We start from the raw sequence: 19,028 nt of genomic DNA on the forward strand, positions 1-19,028 counted from the left end.
AAACTCAGTGACCTGGGGAACTGACACCTCCCTCCAGGCTGATGCAATTCTGTTGCAATGTAAGCATGTCACATTTCTGTACAAAATAGTCCCTGTAAATCTTACACAACAACTTGAATCATTTAGAAAAGCAGTAATAAAAAAAAACAAAGTAGAAGTAAAATAACATTGTGAGTGAAAAGCAGAAAGAATCCTTGAGAAGTGATAAGTGTGACTTGTACAGTAACAGTGCTGCTGACACTGAGCAGGTTCATGTGGGTGTGTGGTGTGGAATCTGCGGAAGGATATACAGTCAGCGCTGATGTCACCTCTGCTATCTACACGTTACAAACTTATTAAGCCACTGAAAAATTTGTAGCCATATCTTCTCTACAGCTCCAACAAAGTTACAGCTCTCGCATATGAGTCACCATGGCTTTGTAGACTTGCACTATCACAAAACAAGTGTGCGACTGCACTTGTGCTGCAAATACAACACAACTGCAAATATGGCGTAAGTGGTTTAGATTTTTATGGAGTTACAGGAAAACTGGTTAATTTTGACAATGTTTTTGATATTATATATTAGATGTTATCCACTAGGTAATGTATTCATTAATTTAGAATTCTTGTTTATACTAATTAGTTAAAAAGGAATATGTATACAGTATATCCGCATATATATATATATATATATATATATATATATATATATATATATATATTATGCTTTATGTATTACTATATATATATATATATATATATATATATATATATATATAATCTTTACATGCTCATACAGTGTACTGTATACTGCTGAAAAATGGTTTTGCTTCATTTGGAGCAGATGTACATCTGATGTTATGAAATGTATTGTGATCTGGTATTTTTGTGTACGAAATAGCAAATTCAATTTGTGGCCCCTGTATGCTAACATTTGTGGGGTTAACATATTGACATGCTATCATGCTGAGGTCTATCACATTGACAAAATGCAATAACTCCCGGCACATGATATTGCTATGGAGCACTGACCTAACTAGAAGAGCTTGGATCAGTTCCTGCAGACATGCTTCCGATATTGCTTTGCTCTTTTTACATCATGTAACATGTTCTGACTTTGTTACATAAGCTTAAGAGGCTTGAATTCTGCTTAAAGCATAAAGATATCCAGCACATCTAGTGTGTTATGCCTCTTAGCTATATCAGTATTTCTATTTGTGGGTAGATCTCTTAAGGGTTAAACATGAAACTCGTGATAGCTGGGGATTTTCTATACACCGGTAACATGCGCGTATGATTATCATGTGACCCAAAACAATTGTCATTAGCATTGATGTTATGCTGTAGTCATGAATCCATCTAGAGTCCCTTAGGAAATGATTGCTAGCTCAGTTTCCTAAGAGACTGTGCAGCACTTGTGACATTTGCTAAAACAAGTCCTGTACTTCAGAATTCTGGTGTTAAACAAAAGTCACAAAATAGTGGTTTGCAAGTTTTTCAGCTTATGTTTTTTATTTTATTTTTTTAAATGTAGATTGTGAGTCCCATATAGGGATCACAATGTACATTTTTTTTTCCTATCAGTATGTCTTTGTAGAATGGGAGGAAATCCATGCAAGCACGGGGAGAACATACAAATTCCTTGCAGATGTTGTTCCTGGCGGGATTTGAACCCAGGACTCAGCACTGCAAGGCTGCAGTGCTAACCACTGAGCCACCATGTTGCCCCTAGTTTTTCAGCTTATTTGTCAAAAACCTTGTAGCATTTTGTATTTTTACATCACTCAGGGCTCGTTCACATCTGTGCCCGGGGTCTCCGTTATGCAGGTTTCTGTTTCCTGCCCGAAACTGGACAGGAGACGCAAACCTGAAGTCATTTTTCAAACCCATCCATTTGAATGGGTTTGAAAAGTGTCCGGCCGTGAGCGCTGGTGAGCGTTTTGTGTTCTTTGCAGTGAAACCGTTTTTTTTTTTTTAACCAGACACAAAGTCAGACATGCAGGACTTTGTGTCTGCTTAAAAAAACTGGTTTTGCCGTGGAGAGCACATAACGCTCACCAGCGCTCACGGCCGGACACTTTTCAAACCCATTCAAATGGATGGGTTTGAAAAATGACTGCAGGTTTGCGTCTTCTATCTGCAGAAGACAGAAACCTGAAAACGGAAATAAAGTGCTGGTGTGAACCCAGTGTCACTCTACTCCTAAGCGAATCCCATCCACACATTGCAGAAAAATACACATAGCGGAAATGCTACTATTTCCAAAACCATTGCAGTTTCAGAAATCTCAGTATGTCAATTATACCTACAGAAATGCTGACAGTTTTCATATAGGTATAATTGAAGCAGAAAGTGAGCAGAGGAAACCAATGAGGACATTCTATGAAAAGCACTGTGGGAAAACCATGATGTGTTTCTGCCGCGGTCTTTCGTGGGCCATTAACTGACACCAGAATTATTTAAAAAGTTGCAAAAATTTCTGTCATCTCACTTCAAGAAGGATGGCATAGAAAGTGGTATAACATCTTGGCACAAAAGTGTTAAAGGTGCGCTAACTTTGGGGCAGATTTATTCAACCTGGTGTTTCGTACACCTGTCTTAAGTCAGCCAACATGGCCCCAACATGGCTGATTTATAAAAAGTCTTCGGCCTCTTAATAAATCAGTCAGGCTGCCATCTGCCAGAAGGGAGATCTATGCCAGTTAGGGGGCGTTCACACTACCGTCGGTGTCCGACATGTAGTGTCCGTGTCCTGCATGCAGGGTTCCTCTGTCCGCTTGAGAAGTCGGACATCTTCTCTTGCGGACAGGAAAGGACGGGCACGGAGTGCAAAAGAACGCACCCGATGCCCATTCAAGTGAATGACAGGTGTCACGGACACATCTAGTGTCCGCTCCTAGTGTCCGTGACAGATTTTGAGCGGACACTAGGAGCGGACACTACATGTCGGACACCGACGGTAGTGTGAACGCCCCCTTAGGTTTCTTGTTTAACTCATGCCAGAAAACTATTGTGAGTTATAATAAATATGTGTCCAACACAGAAAATGACAGGAGAGGCACAGAACAAAGGATGTGATGCACCTTTAGTGCCAAAGAAGTCCTTGCACTAAAGATGTGATTCTTTTTTACCCCTCTTGATACATTCCCCCCAATTCCTGACATTTTAATGCATTTGGAGCAAATTAAATCAATGCAGAGTGAGGCTGCTTTCACATGGAGTTACGCTCTGCTCATTCTGACATGTAAACACTTGTCAGAGTGCACAATGTAAAACAGAATCCCATTGACTTCAATGGGTTCGGTCATACACGCGCTACCCATTGAACTCAATGGGAGGCTTTTTTAACTACTGTTTTCAATGTGATACGCGCATATATGAATCCTGCATGTGTCCTGAAAACTCTACTGGTTAGTTGTATAGATTATTAAAACCTGTAACACAAAGCAGGTACCTGCTAGCTGCTCCCAAGTTTAAAGGACAGGTGGTAGATCGATTTCCCTCATATTAAAGTTAATTTCCCAAAAGAAAAGTTTCCATCTTCATTGTGCCAATTACCAGTTGCTAGTAAACCCAAATTCACACTGGCAATTATGTGCTTTGGAATTGATAACAGTATGTCCTGGGGTATGCAATTTTATTTTCACCCAGTTACATTGGGAAACATAGTTGGGACACCTAAAGGACAATGAAACACAATTTTGGAGTACATTTAGCCATTAAAGTCTATAGGAATGTTGGCATATGAATCAAGAGATTTTTTTAGACTATATGCAGGTCACGTAGTACAAACATCGTGTGATCTGTGTGTACTAAACTGAAATATAGGTGAAAATGCATTGGACAAAACAAGTCTTAAAAAGCTGTCAGACAAGTCCCTGGAGAGGATCTGATCACAGCTGGTTTTATTGCTTAGAGTCACAATGACAAATTGTGATCTGTTGGGGAACATAGTAGCAAGTGTTCTGTTTCCCTGCAGCACTACCACAGGAGAAATAAAGACAATCCACTATCTAAATGGAAATGGAAAATATATACCAATTATATATTCCAGTTTCACATTATGATGAATTTACAAAATTTAATGTTAACATATACCTGGACTGAGCTCATATTTGGTTGTCTAGGCGTTGTGTTTTATTCTCATGTGAACATAGTACAGTAAGACCCCTGTATCTGCGGGGAATAGGTTCTAAGCCTACCAGCAGATACCGAAAAACTGTGGATACCATCAAACACTATTATGACAATGCACACAACCAGAATCAGATGGCTCAATGCAGTGACCACGTGGTGCTGTTACAGGCCCGGTCACTGGACAATGTACAAAGCCACTGCCACTGGCTTTGTACACTGCTCTGTGAACTGTTGGGTGTGGGGGTCAAGTGTCAGCCCTCAACAATCTTATATTAATGACTTATCCAAATGATATAAATAAAGCCTTGCATAACCTTCTGCCATTAACTGCTGGTAAGTGAAACTGCAGTTAATGAAATCGCAGATATGGGGGATTTACTGTATTATATGTACAACAGAGCTTGGTATTGGTACTAAATAATATTGTTCTCAACTTGAACCATCTGCAGCAGCTCAGCCCCTGGGGGGTTAATTTACTGTTGTTTTTCTTGGACCAAGGGAGATCCCAGGAGAGAAGCTAGATGGAGATGTTTGAAGCTGACAATGGCTATACCTGCACAAGCAATTGTCAATACACATGAATATTTCACAAATCCATTAACAAAGTCATGTTCCTTTACCTCTTCAGGACTGTCATTCTATTCTCAGAACTAAACCATTCAGATCAGTGGTGGTCAACCTATTACGTTATGTAGGCCTCAATTACATACAATGCCCCCCATTTGCAATAGATGACTGTCAATGTTGGAAATAACAAACACAACCCAGTGCACATATTGTTCATTCTGGAAACAGGGGCAAGGGTTGTACATTACAGAAGACTTTTTATGTCCTCAAAGATATGCGGTATTACATACAGCTAGAAAGCCAACCAAATTCAGTGTACTATAAGCTTTCCAGGTATGTACCCCACTGCTGGAGATATCGGTGCCGTTCATTTTTACACCAATATCTCCCCATTGCCCGAAAGGCGGGCCTTACAGCTTAGCGTCATGGCTTGGCTGTCTGGACCCCCCCCCCCCCCCAACAGCACAATTCTATGGAAAAGTACTAACAGCACTGATATCTCCAGCACCCGGGTGCGTACTGAAATAGCTGACGGTGCACTGAATTAAGCGCACCGTCAGCTTTCTAGTGGTATATAATACCACATCTTTGAGGACATGAAGTGCCTGAAAGCTAGATATGAACAGCCAGTTGCTAGCCACTGCTGTAGACAATGTCAAACCTTTTTGCTTTAGGTTTTTATATAGGAATTTCAGTAATATACAGGCATATAATAATATATAACATAAAGCTACAGTTATGCAGAGAAAACATGCCTGGACATAGCACACTGTGTACTTTGTGCAATAATGGAAAGAACCAGTAAAAAAAAGAAAAGAGCACTCTCCCTCTGATTTCGTGAGATACAGTTATTTCTAGTTCTACAGAAAGTAAGAAAATAATCCAAATTGTTCTTTATATTCTGGCATTATTCGTTGATATATAGGTAATTTACAAAGTACTGCCCAGTTCACATCTGCTTTCGGTATTCCATTTGGGAAGTCCACTTGGGGACCCCCCGAACAGAATACCGAATGCACTAAAAAGCGGTTAGCTAAAAAAGCACATGGACTCCATAGACTATAATGGGTAGATAGGACATAACTAGGAAAGACAGGGTCCCACTTCCCACCCGGGCCGCTTTACTGATCTTCTCACATAGTATATTGCCCCTTTATTGGAACTAAACAATATATTGTCTCATTTATTGGACCTATATAGTATACTATCCCCATTAAAGACCCCCTAAAGTATAGTTAGGGCCCCTGTTACAGGCACTAACTGTCAGCAGGGCCTGCAATAGGAACCTTACTGTATGGGAGCTTGTAATAAGGGCCCTTATTATATCCTCATAACAATAAAAAAAATAGTAATGGTAGCTCACCACTTCCACAAATTCAACAGTCCCAGGTGCACGATCCAAACTTCCGACTCCTCAAAGCTGTACTTTGGGGTAGAATTATTTCATCAAGAGATAGAAGGATCCGCATCACTGGGATATGCTTAATACATAACTTTTAATCCATCAAAAATTGTTTAAAGAGGGCCATGCGCGTTGCGGCAAATTTAGCTCCACCCACTTCTCCGCTGACTCCGCCCATTCTCGATAATTTTTACATGTGCCCCACAAAGTAAAATCCTCCTACAGACACCCTAACATTATACCCCCCACATTATAACGTTTCCCTCCAAATGTCCCACCGTATTAAGTCCCTCTCCTGGTGCCCCAGTATAAACCAGCAGAAACTAGAGGGGGCATTAAACTGGGGGCAACTAGAGGCAGACATGTCCCCCTCCAGCTACCCCCCATGGTTTAATATCCTCCTCCATCTGCCCCCTAGTTTAATGTCCTCCCTACATGTACATTAAGTTTAACTGCCCCCCTACATCTGCCCCTAGTTCCCCCCTCTTGCTCACACATGCTGTCACTTCTCTCTTTATCATCCAGCAGCCCCCATTGCTGGCAGCTTGCATCAAGCACATAGTCCCGTGTGGCTCCGCCTACTAACCAGTCATAGCCTATCCTGGTGATAGGCTGTGATGACATCATCACAGGTCCTTGAAAAACCTTCCACTAGCTATGCGGGCCGGATAGAAGCAGTCAGAGGGCTGGATGTGGCCCGCGGGCCGCACATTGCCCAGGTCTGGTTTAGGCCCATGTTTCAGGACCCCATATAGTAAGGGCTCATATTACAGGCCCCCATACAGAAAGGGTTTCTGTTACACACCTCCCATGCAAGCCCCCAAAGGCTGTAACCCGCTGGAGTAAGGCTGGTCTTACACGACCGTATTGAATGTACGGTCCTTAAGTTGCTGATCAGCAACACTAGTTGCTGATCGGCAACATAGACTCCGCAGATGTCCGTGTCTTGCCGCACTCGCCCATAGAGTTCTAGGGGCGAGTCCATTCAGTGCCGCAATTCACGGCCATTACGGACATGTCCTATAAATTGCGGACCAAGGTTGTGGCCCAACCACACCACGGATAACATATCCGGTGGTGTAAGAGGCCACATTGAATATAATGTGTCCGCAAATGGTCCGCAATTGAAAACCCTCAATTGCGGACCATTTGCGGACTTACATTACGGCCGTGTAAGACCAGCCTAATGACCAATTTTCACTTTCCTCTCCCCTGCGCCTGTGTAATTCCACCTCCACTTAGACCTCCAGGGGTTGACACATATTATTTCTGTATGTCCAGAAACATGACACAATACCCTAATATGTAATATGCGGAGCCCCCAGCGAAGCCGGTAGTGGATGGAAGCAGGGAAAGGTAAAAGAATTGGACTTTGCCCTGCTATAGCGGTAGTTAAGCCCCTGGTGGGTAGACATGTTCTTTGTCACACAGCTCTGCACAGAGGTGTAACTTGACATTTTTGAGCTAAATGCAAAATCCCTAACAGGGGCCGTAACAGACACGTTCCTTTTGAATTCTGATGTCTTTTATGCGTCACTAGGGTCTGTGTATGACTTTTGACCTTTTATTTGTGCACTCTTGACTCTGAATAAAATTATCACAACTAGATAAAAAAGTATATCAAATAGTTTTGGGTGATGTAGCGGTTATGAAGAGTGAGCCATTGTTCTCTAATTTTTTATAGAATTTTGTTGTTGTTCTCGATATCTGCTGTGAAAGTAGCAGAAAGTCCTCTATTTAAAATAAACCTCCAAAATTTCCTAAGAGTCAAATGACCATCGAAAGACATGATGGGGCCATGAAGGAGCTGGCCAATTACAGCCTGTTTCTCATGTCCCGAGAGGATCTGTAATGCCTGCTCCTCTTTAGAGCATTGCCATGGCAAGGAACAGGTTAATTGTGGGTGGGAAGATATTCTGCTGGCGGTGATGCAATCTCTGGATTACAGTATACAAGTTTAGCTTCTGTATGCTGGGATTCATATGCCTTTTGCCGCTCAGACACCATTAAGCCTTTGCTCAACAGTTATCATGGCTTTCTAAACCTGCAATTCCACCAAACAAGTGTGCATATGCACTTGTGCTGCACCAGAGAATCTGCAAACATGGAGTAAGTACATAAATGATCTTAGGTCAAATTTTTAATTATTTTTAATACTATTTATTTAGCGTCCACTTTTTTTTTTAGATCCTGATACTTGGAACTGGCATAATGTAATGTAATGTCACTATGGGCTTTGCCAACCAATATGTAGAATATGGGAATACATGTTATCATTATAGAATTAGGAGGTGATTATAATGTTGCCAGTATAATAAACAGCGGTTTGATAAGGAGTTTGCATTTTCAGGCTATAATGTAGAATGGCTTCAACTTGGTTGGATTTCATCTTAATTAATGAGAATTTATATTTTTGTACTATTTTATTATGGTATTATGAGATATATCTTGTTCTTTTCAAAATGAGTAGTGTACTGTATTTCTCCCTGCCCGTCATTGCTCTTTTAGGCTAAAGCCCCACGTACTTTTTCACAGATAGTCCACAGAGTTTTCCTCTACGGACTATATGAAATCGTGGCATTTCCACAAACTGGGGCCCTGAGCGTAGGGCTCTATATCTTTTATAGTTTTCTTACATTTCTAAATTATTAGTAGCAATATAATAAAATGTGCTGTAACTAAGTGCTCAGGCTCTGTATGAACCATCTGCGCCAGTTCAGCCCTCGGGGATTTAATTTACGCTTGTTTTTCATGGACTAGAAAAAACAGTCCCTTGGGCGAGTTTAGAGATAAGTGGAGCTTACAGTAAATGCAGCAGATTGGGCGCGATGGCGGGAGGGGCATGGAAAGTAGACAATGTGCGCTCCTGCTCAATGGAATGTGAGAATAGAGAAAATTGGCTAAAAATGTATAAAAAATATTTTGCCTTCAAAAAACACTTTAATTTATCACATCCCATGTTAATTTAATTTGGATTTATTTATTTTGCTTGTCTACATAGTGCCAACATATTCTGCAGTGCTTTACAGAGATTGTTATCACTTAGGCGCAGTTCACACCTGCGTTAGGGTTATTCCGTTCCCCTCTCCGCATTATAGATGGTGAATGGAAACCCATGCACAGATGTGTACCATCCCACGTAGGGCTCAGAATCTAAATTCCCTGTCAATATGTCTTTGGAGTGTGGGAAGAACATACAAACTCCATACACATATTCTCTTTGGCTGAATTTGGGCCCAGGGCAGTAGTGCTAACCACAGAGTCACCGCACTGCATTTTTTTTTTCAGTAATGGCTCCACTTTAGTTGATAGGCTTTGTCTGATATTGCACCTTGACTGGGGCTTAGCTGCAATACCAGACAGGCCATGGGCAAGAGTGTTCCTGTTTCTTGAGAAAAAAAAATAGATGACTATAAGGTGGTCTAATTCTGAAGGTAAACGTAATGGAACTAAAAAAATAACAACATTTGGTTGGATTATTTCACCACTATTGTCTACTCCAGGTCTATGTATATATTAGATGTAATTTATATGGGAAAAAATGTTGCCGAAAGATAAATTAGTAACTGATATATCAGACCACAATCTTATGTCTATGTGTGACATATCATTCACAATGGGAAAAACTGAGATGCACTGATACAGAGATTAACTATGCAGAACTTGTCTTCTAGCGCCCTCTTCCTGTCGGTGTAAAAATATCACTGGCAGGAACCATACACTGAATTGGCAGAATCGCTGGCGGCTAACTCACTGTGAATAACTGTAGGAGTGAAATGGATGGGATTTCAACAAGTCCTAACCACACACTATGGGAAAAACCTTCAGTACAAAATGTCTGTCAATTATTCCTGCAGATACTATGGTTTTATTGCTTATTGATGGACTGGGGCGTATTGGGCCTACCTGATTTCCCACCCTACTCCATCCACTGTTTATAAAAGATGGACCAAGTTTAGGTGCATTTTTGACCACTTGCTATGTGCAGCAAGATTAGTAAATCTGGGTTATTGTGGTATTTTTTTTTTAACTTTTGGTAAGGTTTTTTTTCATGGCCATGACATTTTCCCATAGACCTTCTCTACAGTAAAAGACATTACTTGAAGTAACACTTCAAAATGTGCGACCAAAAATAATTCTGTTACATAATACTTGAAAAAAATGCATGAAATTCATGGCATGTTTTGCAAACCTAAAAAAATAAGCCATACAAGAGCCCATGTTTGAGATCAACCTAAATGACTTGCACAAGTCTACACCAGGCTGCACAATTTCTGTGAATTGCTGAATGCCTGGTATGTTGCAAACACGTTAACATTGAAATGGTTACTGAATAACCAACCTGGTTAAAGATAGACTATGCTGTATCCTTTTCCCTGACACAAGTTTCCTGGAACTATGACCTTTCATCTTTAGATCATATAACATATTGCCAGTAGATACATAACAGGTGTCACATAGAGCAAAGTTTCCTAAAGCACTGTTGGGAGGCCAGGCTTTGAGGATTGTCTTTAGGGCATAGCAATAATATTATCTTTCTTATTAAAGGGATTCTACCGTTAAAAGCAATTTTTTTTGTACATCACACGTAGGAATAACCTTAAAAAAGGCTATTCTTATCCTACCTTTAGATGTCTTCTCCGCGCCGCTGTTCGGTCAAAATCCCATTTTTTTGTCTGTATGCAAATGAGTTCTTTCGCAGCACTGTGGGCGGGCCCCAGTACTCAAACAGCACTGGGGGCGTCTCCAATGCTGCGAGAGAACTCTCCAGCGCCGCCTCCATCTTCTTCAGGAACGACCTCTTTGCGTGTCTTCTTCCGGCACTGGGTTCAAACTTCTAGGCCTCAGACAGAGCTCACTGCGCATGCCCACAGGCCACAAGAAAATGGCCACTTACACAGTTGGCTCTGCCCGTGACCCGAGGCCTAGAAGTTTGAACCCAGCGCCAGAAGAAGACGTGCAGAGAGTCCGTTCCTGAAGATGGAGGCGGCGCTGGAGAGTTCTCTCGCAGCATTGGGGACGTTCCCAGTGCTGCTTGAGCACTGGGGCATGCCCCCAGTGCTGCGAGAGAACTGATTTGCATACAGACAAAAAATCGGATTTCTACCGAACGGTGATGCGGAGAAGATATCTAAAGGTAGGAGACGAATAGCCTTTCTTAAGGTTATTCCTACGTGTGATCTACAAAAAATGTGATTTTAATGGTAGAATCCCTTTAAAGAAAATCTGACAGCTGATCTGGAACAATTAAACCTCCAAAATCCCATTGAACATGTGGTTTTGAGGGTACAGAACCGTTGAAACATACTGCTGCCCATTGCTGGTATCTGTAGAAATGAATGTTTAAAGAGGCCTGAGGTTCTTCGATTTTTTTTCAATTGCAGAATGTTGAAAAATCACCAATATTATGGAATTTGCTAATGTGATTTACTAATAGTTACACAGTGCATACGTAGACAGGCAGTCTGAAAATTCACCAGATTTATCACAGTGGCTGACAATAAATCTGCTGTATATTTAGACTATCTAGTCTACGTCTATTCCACCTTTTACATGTCTTACTTTGAGTCACAATTATACATCAAAGCTTTAGAACATGTTTGTTATGTCATAGCACATTTAAGCCATGCCCCCTTTCTTATATCCACACCCACATGTCTAGTAGGTTGAAAATTTTTAGCCCAAACCAGATGCAGCATGTTTACCCAATGTATGGTTTTGACCACAACACTAATATGTCCCTTGTCCGCTGCAGGTCTTTTATCCGCTCTGCGCCTTCCGCTGTCACCTCCAGCTGGAATCGTGCTCCCGAACAGTTATCCGGCCTAAACCTGAATAATTCTGGTCGAGATGTCTCTCCTGGCGGCTTTGAACCTGGATCTGGAAATGTCGATGTTGCCAGTTAGCACTCTGCACTGGCGGGCGGATCTCCTTAAGATCCCTGCTCATGGAAATCACTATGAACTGCTTCCAGTGCACATGGAGGACGGGGTGAATTTGCATGGGGCTGAAGGAGGATGCCTGGCAGGTAAGTGGAACCTAAATATTCAAATAAATGTCTATCTATAGTCTCCAAGTCCTGGGTTTTTCTGTCTGATCCAGATGTAGCACAAATCTCATCAGCCCTAATGCAAGAGTTGTAACAAGGTCACTATGTGCCATTTACCATGCAGCAGAGGGTCTTTGGGCTCTTCAGGTGCTAGGGTTAATGGTGTGACTGTAACCTCTGCACCACCCATAGCTACATCCTGACTGATACAATATGTGTTCATTATTTGAATCCGCTTTCATGGATAAGATGCAGATAGAGAATTTTGCCTAGGCTATAAACACTTTACCCCTTTATTGCAAGAGTAGAACAGAACTTTTGCTCCACAACAAAACTTTTAGGTCAACTGCATACCGGCTTTTAAGGTCTGGAATATATGGTACACATATTAGCTGAGAACCAGACTCACAGTATCATTATTATTTATTTGTGAGTGACTGCCTCACCATGGGACTTCTGTCCTGTCATAACTACAGTTTGGAACAGTAGTCTTGCAGTGAAAGAATGATTCGTAGCACCATAGATGACTATGATACTGTAAGTCTCAACCTCTGGGATGGACAGCGTTATATGGACTGTATTTTTCAGATTGCAAAAGCTAGCCTTAGAGGAACAGTGAGCAGTGGTAACAACGAGCATGTTTCCAGCATTCTAAACTGTAACCTTCTTCCTATAAATAACCGATCTCTTGACTTTTTTGTACAGGGGATGGATTCACAGACTGGATGACGGAAAGGGTGGACTTTTCATGTTTCCTGCCAGCAACGGCGGATCCATCCTTGCCAGGGCCTCCTGCCCCAGACTTGGAAGTCATGGCAACACTCCTGAAGAAGGAGTTAGAGCAGATGGAAGATTATTTCCTGGAGGAGACCCTCTCCCCTGGGCTTCCAATGCCTCACGATCAAGTGGCTCCAAGCACCCCGCCTTCACATGAAGTTCACTTTCTCTTCCCAACACCTGATCAACAGCTCGGTGATAGAGGAGTAGAGTTCCAGGCCTACGTTGCAGAAACACCAGCTCCTGCCCCCGTAGCACTGGACACACTAGATTCTGGTTGCCTTGAGCTCCTAAATCTATACCCAGAAGTTCCAAGTGATTTCCCTCGAGAAAATCAGCAGGATTTTATGGTGATTAACAACACCACTGACCCGCCAGCTCAATCCAAACGACTTAACAGGCCTACGCCATATGACCGCCCCACCACTTCAGCCCTCAGTTGTGTTCCCTCAACTCCACCCAAAGGTGACCGTAAACAGAAGAAGAGAGATCAGAACAAGACGGCAGCTCTTCGATACCGCCAACGGAAACGTGCAGAATATGACGCATTAGATGAAGAATGTCAAAGCCTTGAAGTCCGCAACAGAGAACTGAAGGAAAAGTCTGATTCAATTGAAAGAGAGATCCAATATGTCAAAGATCTGCTCATCGAGGTCTACAAGGCCAGGAGTCAAAGACTCCGCAGCAACTAGATCATGTTGAAAAATATAAACTTTATTCTGGAGTATGAGTACCAGCCTCAAACAACCAGATATGAGATTGTAAAAGTAACTTTGGGTCCTTAAAAAAGATCAAGCAGTTCTATTTGCCGATACCAAATGTTTCAAAATCAGGAATGAAAAAAGGGATTGTAAATTTGTAAAATCTACATCACCACCTACAGGCAAACTAGTCTGGTTGTAGTTGTCAATTGTTACATAACAGATATGTAGTTAATTGATTAACAGAGATCTTTTTAATTGACCCCTGGGCATTTTTACAAGACACCAGCACTTAGAAGGAGAAAATCACCAAGCACATAACACTGACAAATTGCACATCAGCCAGTTATTCCTACAAAGTGCAAGGCAGTTATAGGATAGGCAGCGAATGATTCAAGACAGCGGCTTTGAGGCGCTGACTTTATGAATGTGATGTAGTGAGATGCTTAAGTTGATTTTTTTTTTTGTTCTGGATAACTATAGCTTTATTAGGGGATATCGGTATAATATATATTTCAGTTTTTATTGTAAAATCATTAAATCCTTTAATCCACCTTTATTTTTGTAAGTAACTGTAACCCTGCGAGTAATCCATTGCCAATGACAAAATAGTCACCCTAGCAACTATGAGGTATTTGTACCTCTTTTTAGGCCTGATCACACTGTTACAAGCTGTAGAAAGAAATTTCATATTGAAAGCTCGTAGTTAGAAGATCACATGTGGCCTAAAGTGGGCCATAGATGAGAAGATGTTCCCACTTACTCAACCACCATTTTCATCATTTCCACTGGACACTAGTCATTAAAGGAACTTACTTAAATATTTACAGTTTCATATCACATCTTAAAATTGTACTGACCAATTGGAAAACATTTCCAATGGTTGGAAGCAATTGTTTGCTCGAAGTGTGATGTCTAGTAACCGCCATTATATCTATGGCCATCCTAAATCAGTCACTACATGACAGAAATGAGTCAGTCATATTAGGTGTTTCCTTGGGCACAGATCTATGTACGATTGACAAACTACCTCAAATGCAGCTATATGTGGCCGCCATAAATTCATGGTGGGATTGTGAATTCTAGAATTAATTTGTGCATATTAGGAAAATATAATGGGACCACGACTCATTTTCTGTCTCTGAAGTCTTGAGTGGTTTATTGCTAGACCTGATCTTCTTATTCTGAACTTGCTCCACACCCATTTATATACCGTACCCTCACGGGTCACTGTTTTTTGTCATTGGTATGTATACATTTTTTACATTTTAATATATAGGTCAACTTAAAAGCATGAGCACAACATCATTGAGCTCATTTTATATGGCTGGGGTTCAGGGACACTTATTCTGGGTTTAGCATAGGTGTGATTTAAAGGGAGATGGGTATTGTGGTTATTTCTAAAAAATACAATGTAGTCATGAAAACAATAAATAAATGTGTTGTCATAGTACTGTTCTTGTGTTAAGTCAGTTAACGTCTTCAAGTGTGAAGTCTGAATGTGAACCAATACATGTTTTGGAGAGGATACATTGACATGTTTTGCAATGGCATGCCATGTTTCCAGGGTGGTTGAGTCTATGCTGGTCCACTGTATAGCCTTAGCAGGTAAATATATTCAGCACTGATCTACTGATATATCATGGGTATGTGTCAGAAAATAATATCAATGCAGTCCATGAGTTTAGGCCACCACAAATTTCCAGGATGAAGGGGCTGCAGTATTCCTTAGCGCTCTCAAAACCTATTCTGCACCACAAAGAAGCACTAAGATCATGCCCTTCTGATACATCTTTATAGGCTGATAGAATATAGATTTAGGATGGATTTCCCCTTGATGAGGTTGTCCTTTACTATTAGAAAACAACATAACCTCAATATTTGGGTAATAACAGTAAAACAAACTATTTACTAAGTTACTCAACTTGTTCACAATGTTCACAAAGAAGTGAATTTCTGGAAATTGCCAAGTTGCCAATTAAATGTTATAGCTGGCCATTTAGATGTAAAAGTTAGATATTTAATTTCACCCACCTTAGAGTATACCAGTAGCTTCCATGTTGTAAGGTGAGCTGCTGATTCTGTCTGAAACAGCCTTGCTATTGCAGATATCATCAAGTCATTCTCACCAACCATCACTGCTAAGTTTAAGGAAACCCTAAAAAGGTAAGATCAGACAAGGTCAGTAACCTAGACAAGATCAGTAAACCTTCAGTTGTGCAGGAGATGAAAACCATATGACATGGATCACAAAACTTATAGGGCAGACTCCAAGTTTATATAAGCCCCTGAATGACTGTGCCATAGTAAGAACCCTGTCAATTCAGTTCTCCTAGGCCCACCACTGACCCACTTTTTCAGCTTTAGCTATTATCCCTACAGCAAAAGCCACAGTGTCCTCCTCATAATGTCACCCATATTTTACGGACTTGTTACGGTGTTGTAAACAATACTTTTATTACAGTGGAAATTACATTGTCCCACCAGTGCTCACATTGCCTGCTATAGTGCTCTACTCTGAAATAGCACCCCACAATGTGCCTTTGTCAAACATGGGATATCTTGGGCCATCTGTCATATACTGATTTGATTTTAGTTTTCCATCCAAATAAGCATGCCATAATGCTTCCTGCGATACTAAAATATTTTAAGGATCACTAACCACTCACTACTACTGAATGAGAGCAGCACCACAGATATTCCTCAGAATGTAAATACACTGCTCAGTTGTGACACAGAATTCAAAATACAGGTAAAAACTTATCCTAAGGTCAGCTGCCTCTTTAGTGACCCCTATGGTATCATGAACTTTTCTGGCCTCCAAACAGTACTGCACTAAACTCCTCGTGGTCACCACACATTATAATGTCCCCTTGTGGCATATACAAGGTATAATGTCCCATGTGACAGTATAATTTCATCCTTGTGGTCAAGCTGCGGACAGTAGATAAATATTGAGTTAAAGTCTGGACGTATCTTCTGCTGCCCCAGACAGTGCCTGAAACCCAAGACTGCCCCCCTGAATCCAGGGCAGTTGGGAGATTGTTGTACATATACACACACCCACACTTATTCAGTATATACCATTACACTTATATACAGTTGAACACTTACACACACACACACGTATTTACCCTTGTTGATAGGTGGAAGAATGCAGTGGACCCATAACCTTCAGTAAATTGCTAGAGGCAGTTTTACCTGCAGGAACTAATGGATACAGACAATGATTTATGCTTAAAGGGGGTTACCAGTCTCTAATGGAGTTTTCATACTGATGACCTATCAATAAAATAGGCCACCAATGTGTACTCTGTGGGAGTCCGACACCTGATTACCATACAGATCAGCTGTTCAGGCAGCTGTTGTAGTTGATGGAAGTGCATGCAGACTGCTCTTATTCAAGTTGTAGAAGCGGAGCTCCAGTTCCCCGGAACCAACTCTATGCAGTGGACAGGGCTACAGCTCCACTCCCAGTGACATAGCGATAGTGGGTGTAGATCCTGAGATCCTTCTGCCACTTTTCTAAATGGAGCTGTTTAGATAAAGGCCCCATCACTTTACATTAGACCACAGACTATTGGAGTCAGAAGTGTAGCTAGGTGTTTGGCACAGGGAAGAAACATATCAAAGTGGGTACCCTTACCTGGGTATATTGATAGTATCACTATATGGCGACCATACAACCCTTTAAAGTAATAGTACCCCTCAATTAATAATACCCCCTTTGTCCCCTCTAATAATACTCCTGCTTAAAGGGGTTGTCTAGGCAAAAATGGACAAGATTTTTAACTTTTAAATCTGCCACGGGCATTGAAATTTTTTAAAAAAAATTATACTCACCAGTCCCCAATGCTCAGGTGTCCTTCCGGCGTGTTCCGCTCCTTCTGCTGAATGGGTCTCTTCTGGAGTTCCGCTGATGCCACTGATTGGCCTCAGCAGTCACATGACTGCTGAGGCCAATCAGCAGCTTTAGAAGAACTCCTGAAGAGACCCCGGGAGAAGCCACCAGAACGTGCGGGAGGACACCGGAACATCAGGGACAGATGAGTATGCATTTTAAAAATTCTTTTAACTGTCCCTTGTTAATTTAAAGGAGATGTCCAATTTTGCCTGGACAACCCCTTTAAATCAATAATTCCTTTGCTAATAATGCCCCCTAATTAATAATTTTGTATACTACCTTAAAGGGGTTGTCCAGGAAATGTAGAACCAAGTAAAGAGAAACACAACCCCCCCCCCCAAAAAAAAAAAACATACACACCTGCTTGATAGGGGCAGCACTTGGATTACAGGGCCACCCTACAAGTAATAGTGCCCTCTCCATTAGTAACAGCCCCCCACACATAAGTAAGGCTGTTACCCGCGGAGGGCACTATTACTGTAATTGTGCTCTAATAGCATCCTCCACAGGCAATAATTCCCTTCCCAACATAAGTAATACTATTACTTATGGGAAGGGGGGGGGCGACTATTACAGTAATAGTGCCCCCTCCCCCACAGGTTCTAGTCTTCTCACATAAGTAAGGCTGTTACCTGTGGAGGGCACTATTACTGTAATTGTGCTCTAATAGCATCCTCCACAGGCAATAATTCCCCTCCCAACATAAGTAATGCTATTACAGTATGCTATACAGTAATAGTGCCCCCCTCCCCCCCCCCCCACAGGTTCTAGTCCTCTCACATAAGTAATGCTGTTATTGTAATAGTGAGCTAATAGTCCCCCTCCCCCACATAACACTCCATGTACAATTGCTCTGTATATTTATACTGTACATACAGAGGAGTGATGGGGTGGGCATGACCTTCTCTTCTATTTTCTTCCCACTGGAAACATAACTAGGAATCAAGGTTCTGGGCGGGACCTCCTCTTGTACACAACCTGTGCGTATCTCCTGCCTTCCTCCAGGAACCTTGCCCCCTATTGTATAGTACCGCTGACAAGAAAATGAAAGAAGCACAGTGGCTGTGTGCAGGAGGAAGCACTGCTCACCTCATCACTGCTCTGTATGTACAGGTCATAGGATGGCAGAACATGAAGGACCAACTCTACCAGCTGCATCAGTGTCCTGTAGATGCCAATACAGTTGACATTTGTGTGTACTTGCGTTGGCCCCAGAGTGACTATGTCATTTAGCCACCCTTCCTTCTTCCAGGGTATGTTACTGCTGTAACAGAGTGCAATTCATCCATTCTCATAGAGGAGTAAGGGACCCTTCACACGGAGTAAACGCGCGGGTATTTTGGCAAAATACGGGTGAGTTCACACTGAGTATAAACGTTTATACTATAATATAACACGTTCAGAATCAGCGGCGTATAAAGCAGTTCCCATTCATCTCTATGGGAGCCAGCATACGAGCGCTCCCCATAGAAATGAATGGGCTGCTTTTTTCACTACGAGCGCTCCCAT

At 41.6% G+C, this 19,028-nt stretch overlaps 1 protein-coding gene across 2 annotated transcripts; it reads left to right on the plus strand.

Annotated features, from left to right (window-relative positions):
- Nucleotides 1-310: 310 nt before the first annotated feature.
- Nucleotides 311-15,065, plus strand: ATF5 (activating transcription factor 5). 2 transcript variants are annotated; one of them, XM_075276829.1, is made up of 3 exons: nt 311-493; nt 11,844-12,116; nt 12,843-15,065. In XM_075276829.1, exons 2-3 carry the CDS (start codon nt 11,939-11,941, stop codon nt 13,604-13,606), a joined length of 942 nt encoding a protein of 313 aa, XP_075132930.1. In that variant the 5' UTR covers nt 311-493; nt 11,844-11,938; the 3' UTR covers nt 13,607-15,065. The 2 variants fall into 2 exon arrangements, with proteins under 2 accessions (XP_075132930.1, XP_075132931.1); XM_075276830.1 differs by lacking the exon at nt 311-493 and adding an exon at nt 7,892-8,197.
- Nucleotides 15,066-19,028: the final 3,963 nt, after the last annotated feature.

The sequence above is a fragment of the Leptodactylus fuscus genome, chromosome 6, assembly GCF_031893055.1.
Source record: "Leptodactylus fuscus isolate aLepFus1 chromosome 6, aLepFus1.hap2, whole genome shotgun sequence".
Lineage (NCBI taxonomy): Eukaryota > Metazoa > Chordata > Amphibia > Anura > Leptodactylidae > Leptodactylus > Leptodactylus fuscus.

Excerpts from the sequence above, each read along its gene's own strand:
- ATF5 (XM_075276829.1), top strand. The coding sequence starts at position 11,939 with ATGTCTCTCCTGGCGGCTTTGAACCTGGATCTGGAAATGTCGATGTTG. Across the intron at positions 12,117-12,842 it reads TGAAGGAGGATGCCTGGCAG|GGGATGGATTCACAGACTGG; the intron begins GTAAGTGGAACC and ends TTTTTTGTACAG.